This window comes from Lineus longissimus, chromosome 18 (assembly GCF_910592395.1).
Source record: "Lineus longissimus chromosome 18, tnLinLong1.2, whole genome shotgun sequence".
Classification (NCBI taxonomy): Eukaryota; Metazoa; Nemertea; class Pilidiophora; order Heteronemertea; family Lineidae; genus Lineus; species Lineus longissimus.
This window is the reverse complement of record NC_088325.1, coordinates 5,761,364-5,781,392: the sequence shown is the minus strand read 5'-3', so window position 1 is coordinate 5,781,392 and position 20,029 is coordinate 5,761,364. Positions and strand designations below refer to the sequence as shown.

Here is a 20,029-nt window from a genome sequence, read left to right as displayed (position 1 = left end):
AACGAAAAGGTAAGAAACGCGTCAGAACATGCAACCAAATGTCTTACCCTGACCTTTCCTATTCGCAGTGCAGATTTTGTTAGGCGGTCTTTGCCAACTTTCTCAACGTTTTTCTTGAGTGATGCATATTTTTTCCATTGTTATATATTGTAAAAATTTATCAGTGTTATCAACCCTTTACACACCTTAACAAAAGATACAGAAATACATTTTCAAACATTTTGAAACAAAGGATTATATTATGCGCTTTAACCTCTGAGCAATTGACGATCATGGTCTCTATATAGAACCATATACCATCCGTAGGCCTGCATGGAATACAATAGGGCCGGATATCGACTTTTACATCGGGTTTTACACTGTGCACAAGTTTGTCAGAGCATGCTATACCAACAGGAAGAATGTGATCAATGGACTCTATTCCGGGAGATATAGCATGCTCGTTTATACACTGTGCGTACGTAAAAGTTTCGTAAGTGAAAAATACAGGGCAGACATCTCTAATTATTCTTTTCAGGCTAACTTCATGACGAAGCTATGAAGGAAGACAAGCATCAATTAGTAAAGTCCGGCTTGCCCACGCTCGTCTTTTATCCCGTCCGTAGCAAGAAGAATTCCCCAAAGGACCCCGAGAGAGCCCGGAGGAACTGTCTGGTCTTCGTGATGGTGGTATCTGGAGTTGCTTTCCTCGCGACTATTGGGATTACCGCATTATTTCTCTATGCTAGCGAAATATGTCTTAACGATTTAGAAAATAAGGATTTGGTATACGAAGGGAATGGGCCAGAATCTGACAGGACTCTACTGCCTGGGATGACTGGGAGTGCTGTCGGCCCGTCCTGTTCTGTTGCAACGCGGACAGATTGCTTTCCCGAGGGCGGAGCTTCTGAGGACAAATGCAAGGCAAAGGGATGTTGCTGGAAGCCAACAGAGCGCAGCAATCGAGTTGACAGCATGGTTCAGGATACGCCGTGGTGCTTCTACCCCTCATCGACTCCCCCGGATCCGAAGTGCAACGTCCCTGATCCGACTCGCTTGGACTGTTACCCCGAGAGCGGGGCAAGCCCTGATAAATGTAAGGCTAAAGGCTGTTGTTGGGTCCCGGCATCCAGTACAGCCAATGGCATTCCGTATTGCTTCTACCCAGCTGATAATTCTACAGGATACAACATGAGCCAACCACAGCCGACGTCCTTTGGTTACACTACCAAACTTACACGTAACAAACATTCCCATTGGCCGGACGATGTGATGACGTTGCAGATGGACCTAATGATGGAGACCAAAACAAGAGATCATTTTAAGGTAGATACTAGCCTTTTTTATTTGCATTCACTCTTCCTATATCGCTATAAACTGCCGAGGTCGAGGTTATTAACTGCCAAGCTTAAACGTAACAAAAAAAACTCCCATTGGTCGCACGATGTGATGACGCTGCAGACAGACCAAATGATGGAGACCAAAACAAGAACCCGTTTTACATTGTAAGGTTGATAGCCTTCTTATTTGTATTCACTCTATCTTTAACTGCCGAGGTGACTTGTCCGGTGTGACGGGGATAGTAGTCCTAGGGCTGATAGTCCGTGTAACAATAGCCCGCATTGCTAAATGTTTTGGTTAGGGTTAGCGGTACAATAGATCATGCTGCTTAATTGGTCAAATACAATGCTACCGGACTATGACTCCAGGGGGACTATATCCGCTGTCACACCGGTTTTTGACTTCTTCCTCACTTCTTCCTCATTTTGCATTTTAGGAAATATCACACTAAAAAATAATTTACTGGAGTTATGCACAGAATTCCAATTATTTATTGTTGGCAAATGTCTGGCCTTTCCAGAAAAATATAACTCTACATGCAATGGCACCGTTTTTCTTAGCTCGTTAACATAAATGGCTCGGCACTCTTGTTGGTTTAATTTCTCGCCGCCACTTCCGACTTCTACCCAGCTGACGTCAAATGCAGCCTACCAGAATCGACCAGCATATACTGTCATCCTGTAGTTTGCATCCTGATACATGCAGGGCGAGAGGTTGTTGTTGGGTTCCCGCCTAGCTCCACTACCGTCAAGGGGAATTACATACTACTTCTACCCAGCTGACGTCAAGTGCAACGTATCGGAATCGACTCGCACAGACTGTCATCCTGATAGCGGGTCTAACCTGATACATGCAGGGCGAGAGATTGTTGTTGGGTTCCCGCCTAGCTCCACTACCCGCCAAGGGGAATTCCATACTGCTTCTACCCAGCTGACGTCAAGTGCAACGTATCGGAATCGACTCGCCTTGGCTGTCATTCTGATATAGTGGGTCTAACCCTGCACATGCAGGGCAAGGTGTTGTTGTTGGGTCCCCGCCTCCACTCCCGCCAAGGGAATTCCACACTACCGCGTGCCAGCTGTACTGCAACGAAGAATTGCTTTGCATTTAATTTAATTTGCAACATTTTTACAACGTGTTGTAAAAATATTGTTACACGCATTTTTCACTTTACACACTAGGCAAGATTTTGCCAACATTTGTTGCAACCCAAAAATGTTGCTAAAATGTTGTCAGTATGTTGTCAGTAAAAGTTTTGGAATTCTAAACCATCTTATTTCACGAAAACAATATTAAATAGTTGTGTGTTTTATGTACCAAAATGCGAGTGGAGTTTGGATGCATAATTGATCAGAGTTCAAAACGCAAAATTAGGAAGACGAATTCGAACATTCTACAAAACAAAACAACAGTTACTCGGAAAAAAAGTCATAAAATGTGTTCCTACCCGTCCGCTAACTGTATATACTGTGAAATATTCATCCAAATAAAGCTACGGGTCTGGATGAACTCGATGGGCGGAGGCTATACTGAGCTTAAGCCCGTACGCTCACTGTCAGTAATGTATATTCATCCAAATAAATCTTAAAGTATAATTATATTAGTCTGTGCTTACTTTGATGTATTCAAATACATATCTGAGTCCAGATGACCATATGCCTACTACTCTAAAATCAGCGTATTTACACCGTTTTCCCCAGATCTATGACCCGCAGAACAAGCGCTACGAAGTCCCAATCGACACCCCCAAGGTCACAAGCAAGGTCAGCAGTACAGACTACAAGGTCGACTTCCAGCAGGTTCCAGCTGGCTTGACCATCTCGAGGTCAAGCACGGGCTCGAAACTGTAAGTTAATGGGTCATCGGCAGCACCTATGTTTTTGTACAAATGTTGTTGAGTTATATGAGGAATATTAATAATTTATCTCTCACACATTATTTTGGAATGCCAATTGTTTAACGCAGTGAAAAGTAATGTGCAGAGAATGTAAAAGAACATATTTTGGGGCTAAATGTTGCTTTTTTTAGCATATTGCAACTCGCCAAGGCTCCAGCGATATGCAGCACCTTTGTCATTGACCCTTCTTTCGGCTTCAATTTTCAGTTTCGACACAACCAAATACCAGCTAACCTACGCCGACCAGTTCATCGAAATCTCCAGCAGTCTCCCAACAAAATATATCTACGGCCTCGGTGAACACCGGGGACAGCTTTGGCTGGATGGAACCAACACCAAGAAAGTGACCTTCTGGGCTAGGGACGTCCCACCCCAGGAAAATACCAACCTGTACGGGACACACCCCTTCTTCATCGGGATTGAAGAGGATGGCGATGCCTATGGCGTGTTTCTGCTTAACAGCAATGCAATGGGTGAGTGTTCTGTCATGAAAGCGACATCTACTTCAAATATCAGAAAAAAATGGTGTTGCCGTGTTGATCAGAATGAAGATTAATTGGAAGGAGGAAGATGACACCATTTTCTTTCGAGAAACTTTAAACGAGTCGATCGAGAGCTTGCGACACTACATCGTAGGTGTAGATGTCTCAAAACAGGCCTCCTTCATGGCGAGTGTACCTCTGGGTCTTGTGGTGTGCACTGCTAGCCTTTCAATAATGGCCTATCATAGAAGCACTTGTTTGGCTATAGTGCGATGACTGCAGGTTTTACAAATTTGTCCCTAAGAGAGGGACCAACGCCTGAAGGAATAAAACTAGGGAATATTACTAGTTAATCTGCACGGACTGGATGTTACCTGTCGCATGTTGATGAGGTTATATATATCTTCACTCACAGATATCATTATATCCGGCTCAACGATCACCTACCGGACCATTGGAGGCATTCTGGACTTCTGGGTTTTCACTGGTCCAACTCCTGATGACGTCATCAGCCAGTACACCGCTGTGATTGGTCGGCCCATAATGCCGCCATACTGGGCGCTCGGGTTTCACTTGTGTCGGTGGGGTTATGGAGGAACAGATGGCATGATGCGTGTGGTAAACAGAATGAGAGCCGGAAATTTCCCTTACGTAAGTTTTTATTTGTTTCAACGTCGGTAAGGTCTGTATGGTGGTACTAAGTAACGACAAAAAATGCCTTGTAGCCCTGGAGGTGACGTACAAGTACGTTTTTCGGACTTGTGGCGAGGTTTCATATATTCTCCGTTTAGCTACAATGAGAGTGTCACTTTGATCTTATTTCCTTACCTGCAGGACACTCAATGGAACGACATTGACTACATGCATAACCACTACGACTGGACCTACGACACCGTCAACTATCCATACCTCGACAAAGTGGTCGAAGATCTCCACAACCACACCCAGCACTACATCATGATCGTGGACCCGGGAATCCCCAACATCAAGGGGTACAACCCTTACGATTCTGGTATAGCAAAGGGGATTTTCATCCAGGCGGCGGACGGCTCTGGTCCAATTATCGGTGTGGTAGGTCAAATAACCCTCCAAATGCCCTGGTGTTGGACCTTATTCACAAAGATTTTAGCTACGATCGTGGGACTGGTTATCTCGAACATCAAGGGATACAGCCCGTATGCATTTAGTATTAATAATGAAAATAAGCGTTGGCGTGGCATGTCATCCATTCCTCCTAAACACACTGGTAAGCATTACACCATGATATTTTGCCGTGGCATCCCCAACACCTTGCTCAGGGAAACAGAAGGGTGTATCTTCATCCAACACATACGGCTATGGAATGACGGGTTCATGATCTAATCAACGGTAAGGTATGTGACGCAACCCCCTTAAATACCCTGGATTTGGCCATCATAATTTCATGCAAATCCTCTGACACCATGTAGGAAACTATTTTTGTGCCTGATATACAAGGTCAATGATCGCTTCGACCTGCGGTTAACGTCAAACCCAGATACAGGTTTTATCCGCAGACGAGCGATCTTTCTGTCGCACAATTGCAGCAACAAAAATTGCTTGTTTGCTGGGCGCTAAAGGCACGAATCTGAGATCGAAACCAGAAAAAAGTTATTTGGGGCTCGGAGTCACGTTTATTATAGAAGATGTTCTCCAAGTATGATTATCCTCCTTTAACTTTACTTTCAGGTTTGGCCTGGTACCACAGCCTACCCAGACTTCAGCAACCCAGCTTCCTACGGCTACTGGTTGGACTTGGCAAGTGGCTATCGAAAGCAGATCCCATTTGATGGAATTTGGATTGTAAGTTAAAATCATAAGGAGGTTTTCTACTTCGCCAGCCTCGCCCACAGGCTGGTCTGGTGCAATTAATGCTTGTTGAGATTGATGAGAAGTTCATTGGAATGATACTCCGAATAACCTTTAGGGTTTTTCAGCCTACATAAAGGAACGCAACCTCTAGAAGCACCTTCTTGAAGGAAAAGCCCAAAATATTTAATCTGACTGTGAATATTTTGTCGGGAGGGCATCATTTGAACACTGTATTAACATGCAAAACATTACATTATTGTGATGTTTTTTGCAGGACATGAACGAACCATCAAACTTTGTTGTTGGCTCAACCAAGGGGTGCCCTGCCAACAGCAAATATGACTACCCACCATTCGTCCCCGGGGTCCTTGGCGGCAACCTCCGAGACAAGACTATCTGTCCGTCCTCCCCGCAGAACCTCTCCATTCATTACAATCTTCACAGTCTGTATGGACACTTTGAGATTGTACAGACAAACAAGTGAGATTTTAGCATCTTATCAGACGCCAATTTCCTAACGAAATCTAAAATTGTCCAATTTCCTAACAAGCTGTTATCGTACAACGACCTCTTTTCAAAAAAATTTCGCTTGAATTTGATTAGCCAGGCTATAACACATACATTTTAAATTTGAAACCCAATTGCAGAGCTAACTATTCTTAACAAAATGTCGGCTGGTCTATAAATCATCCCTCTCATTCTTTTTTTGGTGATGCGGGAAATGAACGAAAAGGTTGAAATTGTCCACAATCACAATGATAATCGTCATCTTCGTTATGATACGGACCAAATCAATCAGAATTGGCGATGAAACGACTACAGTTTCATAACGTTATGCCCTGTAATCAACATCATTAATTTCAAGAAAACGTGAATATTTTCATGAAGTGTCAATTAATGTTATTCCTTAGGGTTCTCACCAACCTGACGAAGAAGCGACCATTCACCGTGAGCCGTTCTACCTTCGCTGGCTCAGGGAAATACGGATTCCACTGGCTCGGTGACAACAATGCCGATTGGAATAATATATATTTTTCGATTCCCGGTAAGATTGTTTCTTGTGTAAAAAAGTCCTTGCAAATGCAACCCTTGTGTCAGAGCAGGCTGAAAATATCCCCCATCCCGTCTGCCAGCGCCACCATCACCAGCTGTGGTGCCAGAATCTGCCCCTGTCGGCCGTAAATACATGATTATGCAAACTATATTGATGGTGCAATTGGACCCTCATACAAACATATACCAGGTTAGATGTTGGTGCCATCAGTTGCTTTTTGCCAAACAATCCCGAACCGCCAATGGATGAAATGCGGATCCCTCTAAGTTTTGCAATAGTGGGTTCAATTTTTAGTCCAGTTGGACCGTTTCCTCGTTTGATTTATAGGGTGGCTTCCACTAAGGCCATTCAAAATTAATTTTTAGATTTACGTCACTCAAATTTACATGTACATGTATAAAATGGACAAAATAAAGATATGCTAAACAGACTATCTTTATCATTAATTTGAACTATGAGCCAATGATGATGGCAACTACAAACACGAGAAATTACATAGCTGTCACAGCAGTCAGCTTTAAACTCAACAATTCAGCAGGAGCCTGAGTATTAACACACTATGAGCCTATGATGGCAACTACAAACATGAGAAATTACATAGCTGTCACAGCAGTCAGCTTTAAACTCAACAATTCAGCAGTAGTCCGAGTATTAACACACTATGAGACAACTCTACCCGATCGTTAGTCCCAGTACGCTATCTTTCCAAGTTCATAACTCAGTTCATATTGTTCTAATCTCTTTGTCAAAGATATCATTTTGAAGCTTAGGACTATACTAATTAACTGAAACGCAAATTCGCGGCATCCGTGTCCTCCTCAGTTCGAAAAAGATGAAAGAACCTTCCACTCTAGTCTATTCCTGCAATGCGGCGTCGGTATACTATTGCGTACTACATCTAACGGGAGTTGGATATTTTGGCTAGTAAATGGTCATATAAGCACTGTACCGAAGCTATCCCTATAAGGAGTTGTGCCAGTAGGGCCATAAAAAAAGGTTTCCAATGGGCTTCAATACCGAACTAATACAAAAAAACGTTTTTTTTTAAATTTAGCAAAAAACAAAAAAATATTGGGACGGAGGCAAAAACCGGGGCGGGCGGTAACGTAAATCTAAAAATTAATTTTGAATGGCCTAACGTGAGATATTTCCCAACAAACCATCAACATTGCAGTTATTTTTCTATTTGTCAGCTACCTCCTTCAATGACACAGCTGAGCGCCAGGCCTGTTGACCTCTTCTTACCGTCCATTCCGGGAAACCCCAGTGAGTGGAGAGTCGTCGCTTTCTGTCACGTACCTTTTCAGGTAATTGTGATAGTAAAATATTTGCAATGGTTGCATGAAGTATCATTTTGTTGTATTCCACACCAGGTATCCTGAACTTCAACATGTTTGGTATTCCAATGGTTGGCGCTGACATCTGTGGTTTCATGGGCTCAACCACCGCTGAGCTGTGCGCGCGATGGATGCAACTTGGAGCATTTTACCCTTTCATGAGGAACCATAATACGAAAGGTGCACCCGTGAGTAAATTATGTTACGTTTTGTGTTCCTTTATCCGGTCTCTCTTGCACCAAAGGGTTCAATAGAAACTTCATAAAACGCCTTCGGATGAGGGTCAACACGTCCATGTTCTTGACTGTGTTCCACTCGATCCAGTTTGCCGATACCATAAAAAGTATTTTTGATTATGTAGCTAGGCTTATACAATTCGGTTTTCGCATTTCTTAAATGCGTTTTAGAACTAATGGTTTCTTAGATACATTTCATCGAGGCAAGTTAAGGCTTGGTCCGAAGATCAGCCAGATTTATTCACATTAATTCATTCACATTAAACATTATGTTTTTTAATGTTCCCACCAGGACCAGGACCCTGCCAACCCAAGTTTCCCAAAATCGGCCCAGGACGCCATGAGAGACGCCATCACCCTTAGATACACCTTATTGCCAACGTTATACTCCCTGCTCTACAAAAGTCATATCAATGGTACAGGAGTAGCTAGGCCATTGTTTTTCCAGTAAGTGTCACATTCCAATGAGTGGTCAGTGCCTTTCTTGACTCTCAGTAAACAACATATTTGAGAAATATGAAGCATTCTGTATTAAGTCTGGTGGGATTGCAGTAGAGGTTGACATGGCTGAAAAGCAATGCGAACATTATTTGGGGTCACCCTGGATTTTGCCTAAAGTTCAACATGGCCGCCTTAATCCCAAATGGCAACATGGGTTGAGGCAATTAAACCCTGTACTCTGTCCTCACTATGCCTCTGTCGCCGAAAGTAGTAAACATCTTAAAATTAAAAAACGTTTCAAATTTTACCTTTGGCCAGGTACCCCAAAGATTCCAAGACGTATACCATTGATAAGCAGTTCCTGTGGGGAGACTCGTTGATGATTTCACCAGTTTTAACTCAGGTAGATAGCAAATAGCTCCAGTACGCTCGTCGATGTCGATGGAATTGTGTCCTTTGGTTGTCCGCGAAAATGGATCGATGAAATTAAACCACATTTTACTAATACTTCGGGATCGAGCAGAAAATCGAACATTGCTCGAGAAAGTTCCGGCCTATTATTACATGTATTAAGAATAAGAAAATGCAGATGGAATCGCATCGGTAATGTACTTATGCTGTATCTGTATCGCCTGTTCCTTAATACATCCTTGTGCTATCGAACTGATACGTTATTCGATGAGTGTCAACTAAATATCTAAAAAAAAACACAGCAAATAAGACGTGCTCTTTCTTGCCTAGGGTGCCACCACCGTTGATGCTTACTTCCCTAAAGATGTCTGGTTCGACTACGCGACGGGCAATAAGATGGCGGCTTCGGGAGCATCGGTCACGCTTGACGCTCCCCTGGATAAGATCAACGTGCATATGAGAGGAGGTAGCATAGTAGTTACACAGGGGGCAAATGTTACAACTACACTCAGGTACATCTTAACAACCAGGGTTTTTCCATCATCTTACATGATTCAAATTATTGGCATAAAGGGCTCCTTTGACCTGTTTTCTGCTCCCGAAAAATGCACGCGTAATACACTACATGTAGTTACAACAGACTGCTAGATAATTATGATACATAGCCTTACATGCATCTCCCGAGAGAGGAGGCAGCCGCATAGTCGTAACACGGGGCAAATGTTAAACCGCACTTAGTTAATTATATCGGCTAATTAGCCTCTCGAACAAATTATATTTAATATATTGTTACATAGTTTTAGGCGGAATCGGAAAATTGATAATACGTCGATAATATGCATTTACCCACTGCTACTTTTTCGTTCGTTGCGCTTCGTAAGGCTTGCGAAATCTTCTTATTTGCTACCTCTGCGTTAAGGGCTTGATTATTTTCGAAGCATCGAATATATCAACGGGCCTGGCTACGGGGTGAGGCACGGCATCATGACGTCAGTGAGTTGTTCTCGATTCCCCCGATACAATGATGACACTACTGTCAATGACGTGTACAGCGCTGTGTTATTGCGGTGACCAAGATAAATATAACGAGTAGCTTATAAATGTCACATTCTCGTGGTCTGATGAGGTGACGTTTATGAAGTCGAACATTCGGGTTCACTCGATCAAGGAGGCGTGAAGTTTCCTGCACCTGGATTTGTGCGGCCCGTGCCAAAAATAAGAGTTGAAACAAAAGAAGAAAATCGTCAAACATGTACAGAAAAAAAATGTTTACTATTGAAAAAAAGAGAAGAACATGCATTGAAGGAAAATCTGCCTCATCCTTTCAAATAGAGTTCTTCTTTTCCTCCCGCCGGAAGAACCCGTTTGAATTGGTCGCTGCCCTGCCTAATACGACTAATCCGTTCAACTTTCAATGGTACTGTGATGACGGTGACTCGCCAAGTAAGTACGATCGCGTTTATTTGCCCGTGCCGGTTTATGCCTATTGACTCCCATGTAACTGTTTGGTGGGGGGTCGATGTCAACAAGAGTTGTCCTGATAACCCTGATAAAACAATAAAACAATGGGAATTTAGCGAGTGCAAGTGGGCTTTAGTTGAAGACAATAAATTGTGTGATGCGGTAGTAGGCCTGAATTCTTTTAACCACAGGATGAGGGGCAAAACAACTTAATGACCGAAAAAGGGTTTCTATTTTCATTAAGGCCAAACGAGCTATGCGAGAAAGTGCTTTATCAGCATTTATCAAAAGTTTTGTTTTTATTCATAGTGGCGATGGTATTCTCAGAAAGTAGCTTGTGTACATTTATCAATGCATCACATTAGGGGATATGTAACTTTGTCTACAAAAGGCCAATTTGATACAAATAAGAATTAATAACACAAATAATGATATTGAGTTCTTATATAGCGCTTTTCCATGTTTGCCTGATCAAAGCGCTTTTGGGATATCATATCATCACCAACATATTATTATAATCTATATCCGTGCAACACTTCAATTCTAATTATAATGATGCGCAAGCGTTGTTATGTCCTTCCATAGCAGCAATTGTCACGTCGCTGTACGTGTTCAGCTAGGACGGGGGGGGGGGAGGGGGGCTTAAATAATACCATATCGAATTACTTATCTGCTGATAAGAGTGCATATTGAATTACTTATCTGCTGATAAGAGATTTTTGTTTCCATTTCTTTTAGTGCAAAATGGACAGTACATGGGCAACCTTATCTCACTCACAGCAGCGAAAGTATGTATTACGATCACATATGAAGCAAGCATACTGCATTAGAGTTGTCAAATCATGGAGCATTCCTAACTCCAAAAATAGGAGAGTAGCGCTGCTGACAGCGGCCGATGTGGACACCAGAATTTGGCCTGGATATTATTGCGCGCAATGGAAATGGTACAAAACAAGTGGGCCGGGTCCGGACCGAGCACGGCACAGTTGAACAGGGACAGATTGTACGGTAGTGGAAAATGGCCTATTGTCGGTAGGAAAACTCTATAGCCCCTTTTCCACTATCAAAAACTGCCGGGCCTTGACCCGGGTCGAGCACGGCTCGGTTAAAAAAAGCGTAATGGAAATGGGTCGACCGGGCTCGGCACGGTGCCATTTCCATGTCGGCCGAACCCCCCAAAAGGACGTGAGCTCGACCCGGGTCGAGCACGGTTCGGCAATAAAAATGAGCAGTGGAAACGCGAACTGGGCCGGGCCCACTTATCTGAGTAATAGTGCGCATGCTCACTAATGACCTTGACCGTTGTCATTCCCCGGTATTTCTGTCACTGTGCAGTTCTGTCGTAAGTTATTGATTTATATCGCTACAACATGCCAGCAGCAGCACCTTCAGCAACAACAAGAGGGGCAACATGGAGCGTTCCATAAACGCTCCAGTTGATTACTATTTGGGGCGAGGAGACGATACAGGCTCAATTGGAGGGGGCTCCACACAATAACAAGATTTTTTTTCGCAAATCGCCGTGTCCCTCTCAATGTCAGGATTCGAAGGACGTGATGGCAAGCAGTACCAGGAAAAAGTGAAAAAAATGAAAAAAAAGTATCGGGAAGTTCTTGATAACAATGGCCGGTCCGGCCGTGGGCGGAAAACTTGGGAGTTCTACGATAGGATGGATGAAATCTTGGGAAACAGGCCGATGTCAAGGCCGTCAATTCTGCTCCAGTCTGCAAAAACGAAAACTTCCAAGACCAAGAAGCCATGTCCTGCCGCGTTAGGGGCACCTATTGCCAATGCAGCTGCAGGTTCAAAATTGCAGGATTCCACTTCGGGGGAGAGCCTGTCAGAGCCAGTGGAGGATATCTATAGTATTGCCGGAGATCTGGCCAGTGGAGATGAATTTGGCCTGGATATTATTGCGCGCAATGGAAATGGTACAAAACAAGTGGGCCGGGTCCGGACTGAGCACGGCACAGTTAAACAGGGACAGATTGTATGGTAGTGGAAAGGGCCTTAAGAATGACTCCAACTGGGCCGGAAGGCGAATGAATAGCATTGGAGTCCAACACCCCCTGTACCTACACTGAACTCTATCAGGAAGTTAAATGAACATTAATTTCAGGACACAAAGTATTTATTTTAGGATGAGAATGCAAAAAATACTTTGTACCCGATTCCGTTCCCCACTGTACGGACTTTATCATCGTTTTTTTGCATAATTTGTAGAGTAGTAATAGCATTTTATACCAAAAAATGTAGGCGCTAAATTCAGTAAAAATGGAGTCTTTACAGTCGCTTTCTCTTTTTCAGACGAACCAAGGAGGTTATATCAACGGCGTAGTAGTCCAGAGCCACTTCGAAACCTCAATGACGCTGGGCACCGTAAGGGTTTTAGGAGTTGACACGAAGCCAAACAGCTTGACAATCAATGGCAAACCGTTTACGCAATTCAGCTTCGATGCTCAGAGTCATGTGTTGATGGTTAACTCGATCAAAATAGAGATATCGAATCAGAATTTTAGCATTATATGGCAATAAACAATTATACAGGACAAGTCAATAAAAAAGATGACCTTTTTTGACTCATCCTGTATAGAAGAAGGACACACTTTGAAACATGCCAAGTGGGTGTCAACACAATTGGAAAGTGCTGTACATACATCCGTGGTGTAAATTGACTTGATCTATTCTGGCCCATCTGAATATTAATAAGTTTGCATCAGATCTGGGTGGGGCAGGGGCTCAAGCACCACACAATGTGATCGGAGGAATTGTAAACAGCTTTTAGGATTATTAAGCATAAGGGCCTTCTTCCACTACAGCGGAAAGACGTCACAGTTTGCCGTTGCGGCGAAATTTCAAATGCAAAATCAACGAACTCGTTTTTTATACAACTGCTCTCGTGAAATCAGTATTTAATTACTCAAGCTAAGCTAGACTCGGCAGCTATATGAGGTGAAAAAGAATGACGCGGTGAGATAATTTTACATTAAGTGATGCATGCGAGGCAGGAAAGAGATTACACCTAATTAGCAGTTAATGAAATAATACAGAGTGGCTCAATAAAAACGTTACACTTACAAAATGATTAATATATTTTATTATTTGGGCATTTACCCTCAAACATACATAACCTAGAATCGGTTCTAAGACATCAAAACACTCCATACAAAATTCACGCCCCGTTCATTATTATGCAGTAAGTCTAGTTTTCGCAACCGACTGTGGCCAAGACAAGGGCCTAGGATAGGGTCATTGTGTTGTGTTTCAATGGAAATTATTTTTAAAACATTGTCCTTATGCATTTGCACGCAATTTTAGTCGGTCGAGAGAGTATAAAATGACCTCCCTTCCAATACATTTCATCCGTTTGCACGCCCACCAAGCCGACGGTATGGACGCGTTGCCGAAAAGATGCCGGAGTTACTCCGTTCAAGAGAAACTGAAGTACCTAGACGACTTTGAGGCTGCACTTGTGGCTGGAACTGTTCGCACCATGAAACAGTTTGCAGCTAACTACAAAATTCCGTATGGGACAATACGTTATTGGAACCGATTCGATATGGAACAGAAGCTTGAAAACGGCCACAAACCGAGCTCCCGGAAGTGCAAAGCAAAGAACGTGGGCACGTGGATGGTAGTGGATAATGAACTGTTTGAATGGTACGACGGTGTCCGTGGTAGAAGAATTCCTGTCTCCGTGAAAGACCTCTGGCAAAAGGGACTGGAACTGTTCCAAGCGTGGTGGCAAGAACTAGACGAGGCGGATAGGGAGGACATTGCGAACACCAAGCCAATCAGGCATGAATTCCGAGCATCTTGCGGATGGGCCGATGGGTTCAAAAGGAGGAATAGCATTTCGTACAGAAAGGTGAATAAAAACACTACCCAGTCACCGGTTGATGCCGCTGACCGTTGTGAACGCTTTCGAAATAACGTTACCGATTCCATTGACCGATTTGGGCTGGAGATGCGATTTGTCATAAACGCTGATGAGACTTTCTTTCTCTTCGATATGCGACCAATGTATACGTGCGCGAGAACGGGCACCCAAGTCGTAGACGTAAGGACATCACGATCGAACACGAAGCTGGGCTGCACCGTAATAATGAACGGGGCGTGAATTTTGTATGGAGTGTTTTGATGTCTTAGAACCGATTCTATAGATATATATATATGTATTTGAAGAGCAAGCTCTCTCGATTAATTTGACACCAGCAGAATCATAATCCTTCCATGATTGACTGCACAGGATAGATTGACTCATGTGAAATCTGCAGCGGCCGCCTCAGCGCCACCACGCGGGGCTTAATGGTATTAGGCTAGCCACACTGGACATCGGAAGCATATACCCAGCAAGGGAAGTAGTATATATAACCGTCGATTTAGAGGGAGGTTATGTTTTAAATGGAGATAACGCCGACTTGACGTGGAAATAACGGTGGGCCGAGCGACGGCGGTGCTGACGGCGGGGAGTTGACCTCGGGCTCCGCAGTCTGCGAACTATCGACGATGACTCTGGGCTATTATCATCGACCTAGTTGCCAGTTACCTTGAGTTCCAAGGTCCTTGACGTTGAAGTGAAGGCATGATTTGAGAATGACCTCGTCCATCAGTGCTTTAACTAATTTTGGGCTTTTGATTTCGAGTATCCAGGAACTTGCTGTAATATTGCATTACTCGAAAGAGGGGACTGTAATGGGGATGCGACAGCCGTTGGGCTTACTGTCGCTGTATCAATATGTTGTGCCGCTGTCGTTGTTACAGGGGTACTAGACAGATTCTGCTATCCCGTTTCCGAGATCACCTCCGGGATAGCTCAGCGTCGCGTCATCATAAAATGTCGTGACGTCATCGATCCGCGCGCACTTTGTATCTATCGCGTTGCCGTGACCCGAGAAAAATCAGCTGTATATCGTAAGTGTCAAACGGCGCAAGCGGAGTGTCCAGTAATTAAAAAAACCTAGATTTATTCAAAAAAACTGTTTTTTTACCTAATAAACTAAGTTTATTTGGAAAAAATATAGGTTTTTTTTAAAACAACCTTGTTTATCAGCTGATAAACCAAGTTTCTTTAATAAAACCAAGTTTTTTACCTAATAAACCTTGTTTCTATCCACAAATGTCAAGTTTAACAAATAAACTTGGTTTTATTCACTAAAATATAAGTTTTTCATCCAGTGGTAATAAACTTAGTTTTATAGAAAATAATATTGGTTTATCAACAATAACTGGACAAATGGCTAATAAACCTACCTTTTTGCGTAAAAAACTTGGTTTTATACAAAACCATTTAGTTTTTTGCAATAAAACCTGGTTAATTGTAAAAATGTAGGTTGTTTTGAATAACTGGACAAACGGCGTGCAAAAACCTACTTTCTATCGAGAAACTTTGTATTTTCTACCTCGCCCCATGTACACAAATCCGCGATGTTATCGGGACGAGGATGGGCAAACTGGGTTGTTTTGTATAAAACCAAGTTTTTTACGTAAAAAGGTAGGTTTATTAGCCATTTGTCCAGTTATTGTTAATAAACCAATATTCTTTTCTATAAAACTAAGTTTATTACCACTGGATGAAAAACTTATATTTTAGTGCATAAAACCAAGTTTATTTGTTAAACTTGACATTTGTGGATAGAAACAAGGTTTATTAGGTAAAAAACTTGGTTTTATTGAAGAAACTCGGTTTATTAGCTAATAAACAAGGTTGTTTTAAAAAAACCTATATTTTTTCCAAATAAACTTAGTTTATTAGGTAAAAAACCAGTTTTTTTGAATAAATCTAGGTTTTTTTAATTACTGGGCACTCCGCTTGCCATAGACATTTCTGTACAGAAACTTATATTTTATACGATTATGTGGTAAAAAACCAAGTTTTTTAGGTAAAAAAACCAGGTTTTTTAGCATAAAATGTTAGTTTCTGTTAAAAAAAACTACATGTACTTTATTAGGAAAGAAAGTAAAAAAATTGGTTTTATTAAAGAAACTCGGTTTATTAGCAAATAAACAAGGTTGTTTTAAAAAACCTAAAGTTTTTTCCAAATAAACTTAGTTTATTAGGTAAAAAAATCAGTTTTTTTAAATAAATCTAGGTTTTTTTAATTACTGGACACTCCGCTTGCCATATCCGCTTGCCATAGGCGCAGGGTTTTCCTCAATTTCTTCTTTATGTGAATTAAAATACCTGATTTGAAGTGCTAAGTAGTTAGATAAGCACATGAAGACCATAGTGAATCGGCATTTTGCGCAATTATTTCATGGTATTTATGACCATTTCATCGGTAAAGTGAAGTGCCGTTTTACAGTCCAGACACAGACCATGACAAGAGCTGTGAATCATGTAATGACATGTAGCCTACATGCATGCATTACATACTAGGTACACACGGACACACAGTCCAAGAGCAAACTGTATGTTACCCCCCCCCCCCCGCCCTCCCTATGCGGGTTAACCATACGTGTATCTGTGTTCCAGTTGTATCAAGTCGGTTGGGATAGGCCAGTCTCCTCAAAAACATGCATAAACCATCATGCCCACTCGCAATACACCCATGTTTACATTTGTAGACAGGTGGAATTACAAGCGCATCGGCGAGTTGGCTAATGTCAGCTTTAGTGAACCTGAACATAGCTTTACACTGCTCATCATTATACTTGTTGATGTTAAATCGTTCGAACTGAGGATTGGTTGATTCACCAGTAATTATAGTTTTATCTAATGGGTACAACATTAAATCGTCATCATCTGCAAGAGCTGCCAGCTCGACCAAACTCAAATCTGCCGCCATTTTGACTTTGATACAAGGCTGACATCTTTCGGCTGAATCACACATCGCATATCACGTACCAGCGTAGCAGAACCTGAAATAGAGCGTCACGTCTCCGAGATCGGGATCGGATTAAATGTCCGGAGCCGATCTCGAAAACAGGATAGCAGAACCAAAAGCTCAACAAACGCAGCAACAGTAGGCGGCTGCGTTTGTTGAGCTTTTGGTGCAACATTTGAATCTACAGACGGCGAATGTATAGCTCCCAAATATTTGCGCAGCAGTTGTGAGTATGCTATCGCCTTATCGTAATCACTCATAGAGGTCGAGGACAATATTTCTTGTATTTCATGGTCTATACCCATCGCATTGTGTGCCCACGATTTAGTGTCCTCTTTGTAACTTTGCTGATATAGATATTTTTCAACCATCTCATGAGGTATTAGGGACATTTTTCTTATTTGGCTAATTTCCGTTGCACGTTTTGATCACAACCGCTAGTAATTAAACGCCAAAAATACTTCCAATGGCTTTAATCGCAGGAACCAGCAATGCCTCTAAAAAAACGCCCTTTTGAATGATCCGTTTACACTCCTTTAATGATGTCTTCTTGCAAGCTAATTTACGAATAGAGTGCTTGTGTTTCTTCAGACATTTGAACTGATTTCGATGGAGGGGTACGTTCCCTTTTAAACAGTTGTTTGCCGACTCTCCCACAGCACTGAGAAGGCTTTTATCGGCTGTGTGAAGAATTTTACATCTTTTTTTGCCTGGGCTGATTTCAATACCTTCAACTGGTGCACATAATGTTTTATGTGATATTTTGCCATTTTGAATTGATGCTACGCCACCTGCCAACACGTGCCGACTGTTACACGCTTGGATTGTCATTTTGTTAAGTACATTGTATACAATTTGATTCTCACCAGGAAAAATATTTGTCCTGAAGCGTAAATCATCGGTGGTCGACGCCTTGAAATCTGGAGAGAGAAGGCGGGGGGGGGGGGGGTCGGAGTTGTATTCAATCAATGGACGAAATGCAGACTTTTACTATGACTCGATTTTTCTTGACTTCTAAACGTACAAAGGTCCAAAAGGTCATTTGAAACCTACAATGATACAATGTGAACAGAATGTGAGATTAACATTGACCATAACTAGAAATTCCCAGCAAACTGATGTCTCAGGTGCGATTTTACAGTACTCTTTCTATTACTTTAGTTATAAGCTGAATAAAAGAGGGCAGCACTGCATTGATGAACAGTGCGCGACCACATGGAAATGAACCTTCGCCAATTCCAACGGCGATTACTATTATTACCAGGAGTCTTTCTTACATATTGAGGGGCGTACACTTTCTATACATATTGATCTTATAATACAGATAGATTTCTTACCAGTCTGCCCATATAGTATATGAAAATCGACCCTTTTTCCCCGACCACTCCGTTCTTCCTGACTCCGGTTGTTATCACGTAATTTGGCGAGTGCGCATGCGCTTACAAATAATCTGTGCGGGAAATTCGAATTTTCGCGCCATAATCCACATCTAATAATCCAAAATCTAAGAATAGATATTTAAAGTGATGATGCGTGGCATCATTGAAAGCTTCGTAAAACGATCTTTGTATTACCAGGAGAAATTTGCTTTGCAAAATGCGTAATCTGAGACATGTCGCTTGGATTTTTGAATAGCACAAGATGATTCGAATTTAAACTGTTGGTGCGTTGCTCTTTTCCTTTATGAAACAACGTTTCAATGTAAACCCCAATCATATTTTGATGGTGGCACCCTCTGGTGAATATTTTGGTGACTTTTTCGTCGGTGTTGCACATTAAATCATCATATTACGAGCAATGTTTGCATGCCAGCAGAATGCTTTTCCGAAAAATTCAGACCAGAGACGAACTCTACAATGGGAAATGTTGCAAATGAGTCCTGCCATTCACCTCCATAGCACCAAACAATCCTTTAAGGTGGTTGCTCGATAGTAGACTTCAGTCTTTGCGCAAAGACAAACTTTCCACACACAGTCGGTCCTGCCAAGAGACATGTGAATGGATGTTTCAAGAGAAGGTCTCTGCTTGAAATATCCATGCTGAGATATCTGATTATAATGAACGAATCAACTGTAAAAATACGTTTTTATTCATATTTTAATGACAAAAAAGGTTTACACAATATATTTCTTTCACGGAATTCAATCATATTATGACATACAGAAAAACTGTATTAGCAGGCTATACGTATATACAGTATATACTGTATATTCATGAAAATAACATCACTTCGGGATATTCAAGGCCCGGTGTAATGTTTTTGAGTGTTTGTATTTTTGAGTGTTTCCCCTCATTGTTTGGGAACGCTAAAAGATATATTGACAAGTTTTTCTGTGTTTCCCCCTATTGAAAAGTCATGGTCTCTCTAGCTGCCTATTGTTTGGAAACACTGACACGTGGGAAACAACCACAGATGTTACACCGGCCTCTTCTCTCGAGTCTATTCACCAGAGGAAACCAATGAGTGACTTCGATGGCCCTTGCAGTCGGTCGGTAACTAGTGACGGCTCAGCCGAGCTGTCACGGTTACGTTAAACGACTTATTACCGCAGCCCTATTGATTCGAAGTGTTGTGGGCCTACTGGTCGATGAGTGCGCATGTGGAATGACGTAAATGGTAAGGCCACTCGCCGACCGTTTATACAGGTTGTCTCATAAAACTGAAGCACTTTTTAGATTGATCCAAACCCCCCAAAACAAAAAAGGTCCTTATTGAAACTCTGAAGGAAAATC

General features: G+C 42.1%; 1 protein-coding gene across 3 annotated transcripts; it reads left to right on the top strand.

The window, feature by feature from the left end:
- The first annotated feature begins 60 nt into the window (after window positions 1-60).
- On the top strand, window positions 61-13,526 carry LOC135502451 (lysosomal alpha-glucosidase-like). 3 transcript variants are annotated; one of them, XM_064795288.1, is made up of 16 exons: window positions 61-149; window positions 518-1,305; window positions 3,021-3,166; window positions 3,425-3,690; window positions 4,115-4,350; window positions 4,534-4,770; window positions 5,407-5,520; window positions 5,804-6,009; window positions 6,441-6,574; window positions 7,957-8,108; window positions 8,449-8,603; window positions 8,916-9,000; window positions 9,339-9,520; window positions 10,360-10,451; window positions 11,208-11,257; window positions 12,777-13,526. In XM_064795288.1, the coding sequence occupies exons 2-16, from the start codon at window positions 538-540 to the stop codon at window positions 13,002-13,004; spliced, it is 3,051 nt and encodes a 1,016-aa protein (XP_064651358.1). In that variant the 5' UTR covers window positions 61-149; window positions 518-537; the 3' UTR covers window positions 13,005-13,526. The 3 variants fall into 3 exon arrangements, with proteins under 3 accessions (XP_064651358.1, XP_064651359.1, XP_064651360.1); XM_064795289.1 differs by having other exon boundaries at window positions 10,367-10,451; window positions 12,777-12,933; XM_064795290.1 differs by lacking the exons at window positions 10,360-10,451; window positions 11,208-11,257 and having other exon boundaries at window positions 12,777-12,933.
- Window positions 13,527-20,029: the final 6,503 nt, after the last annotated feature.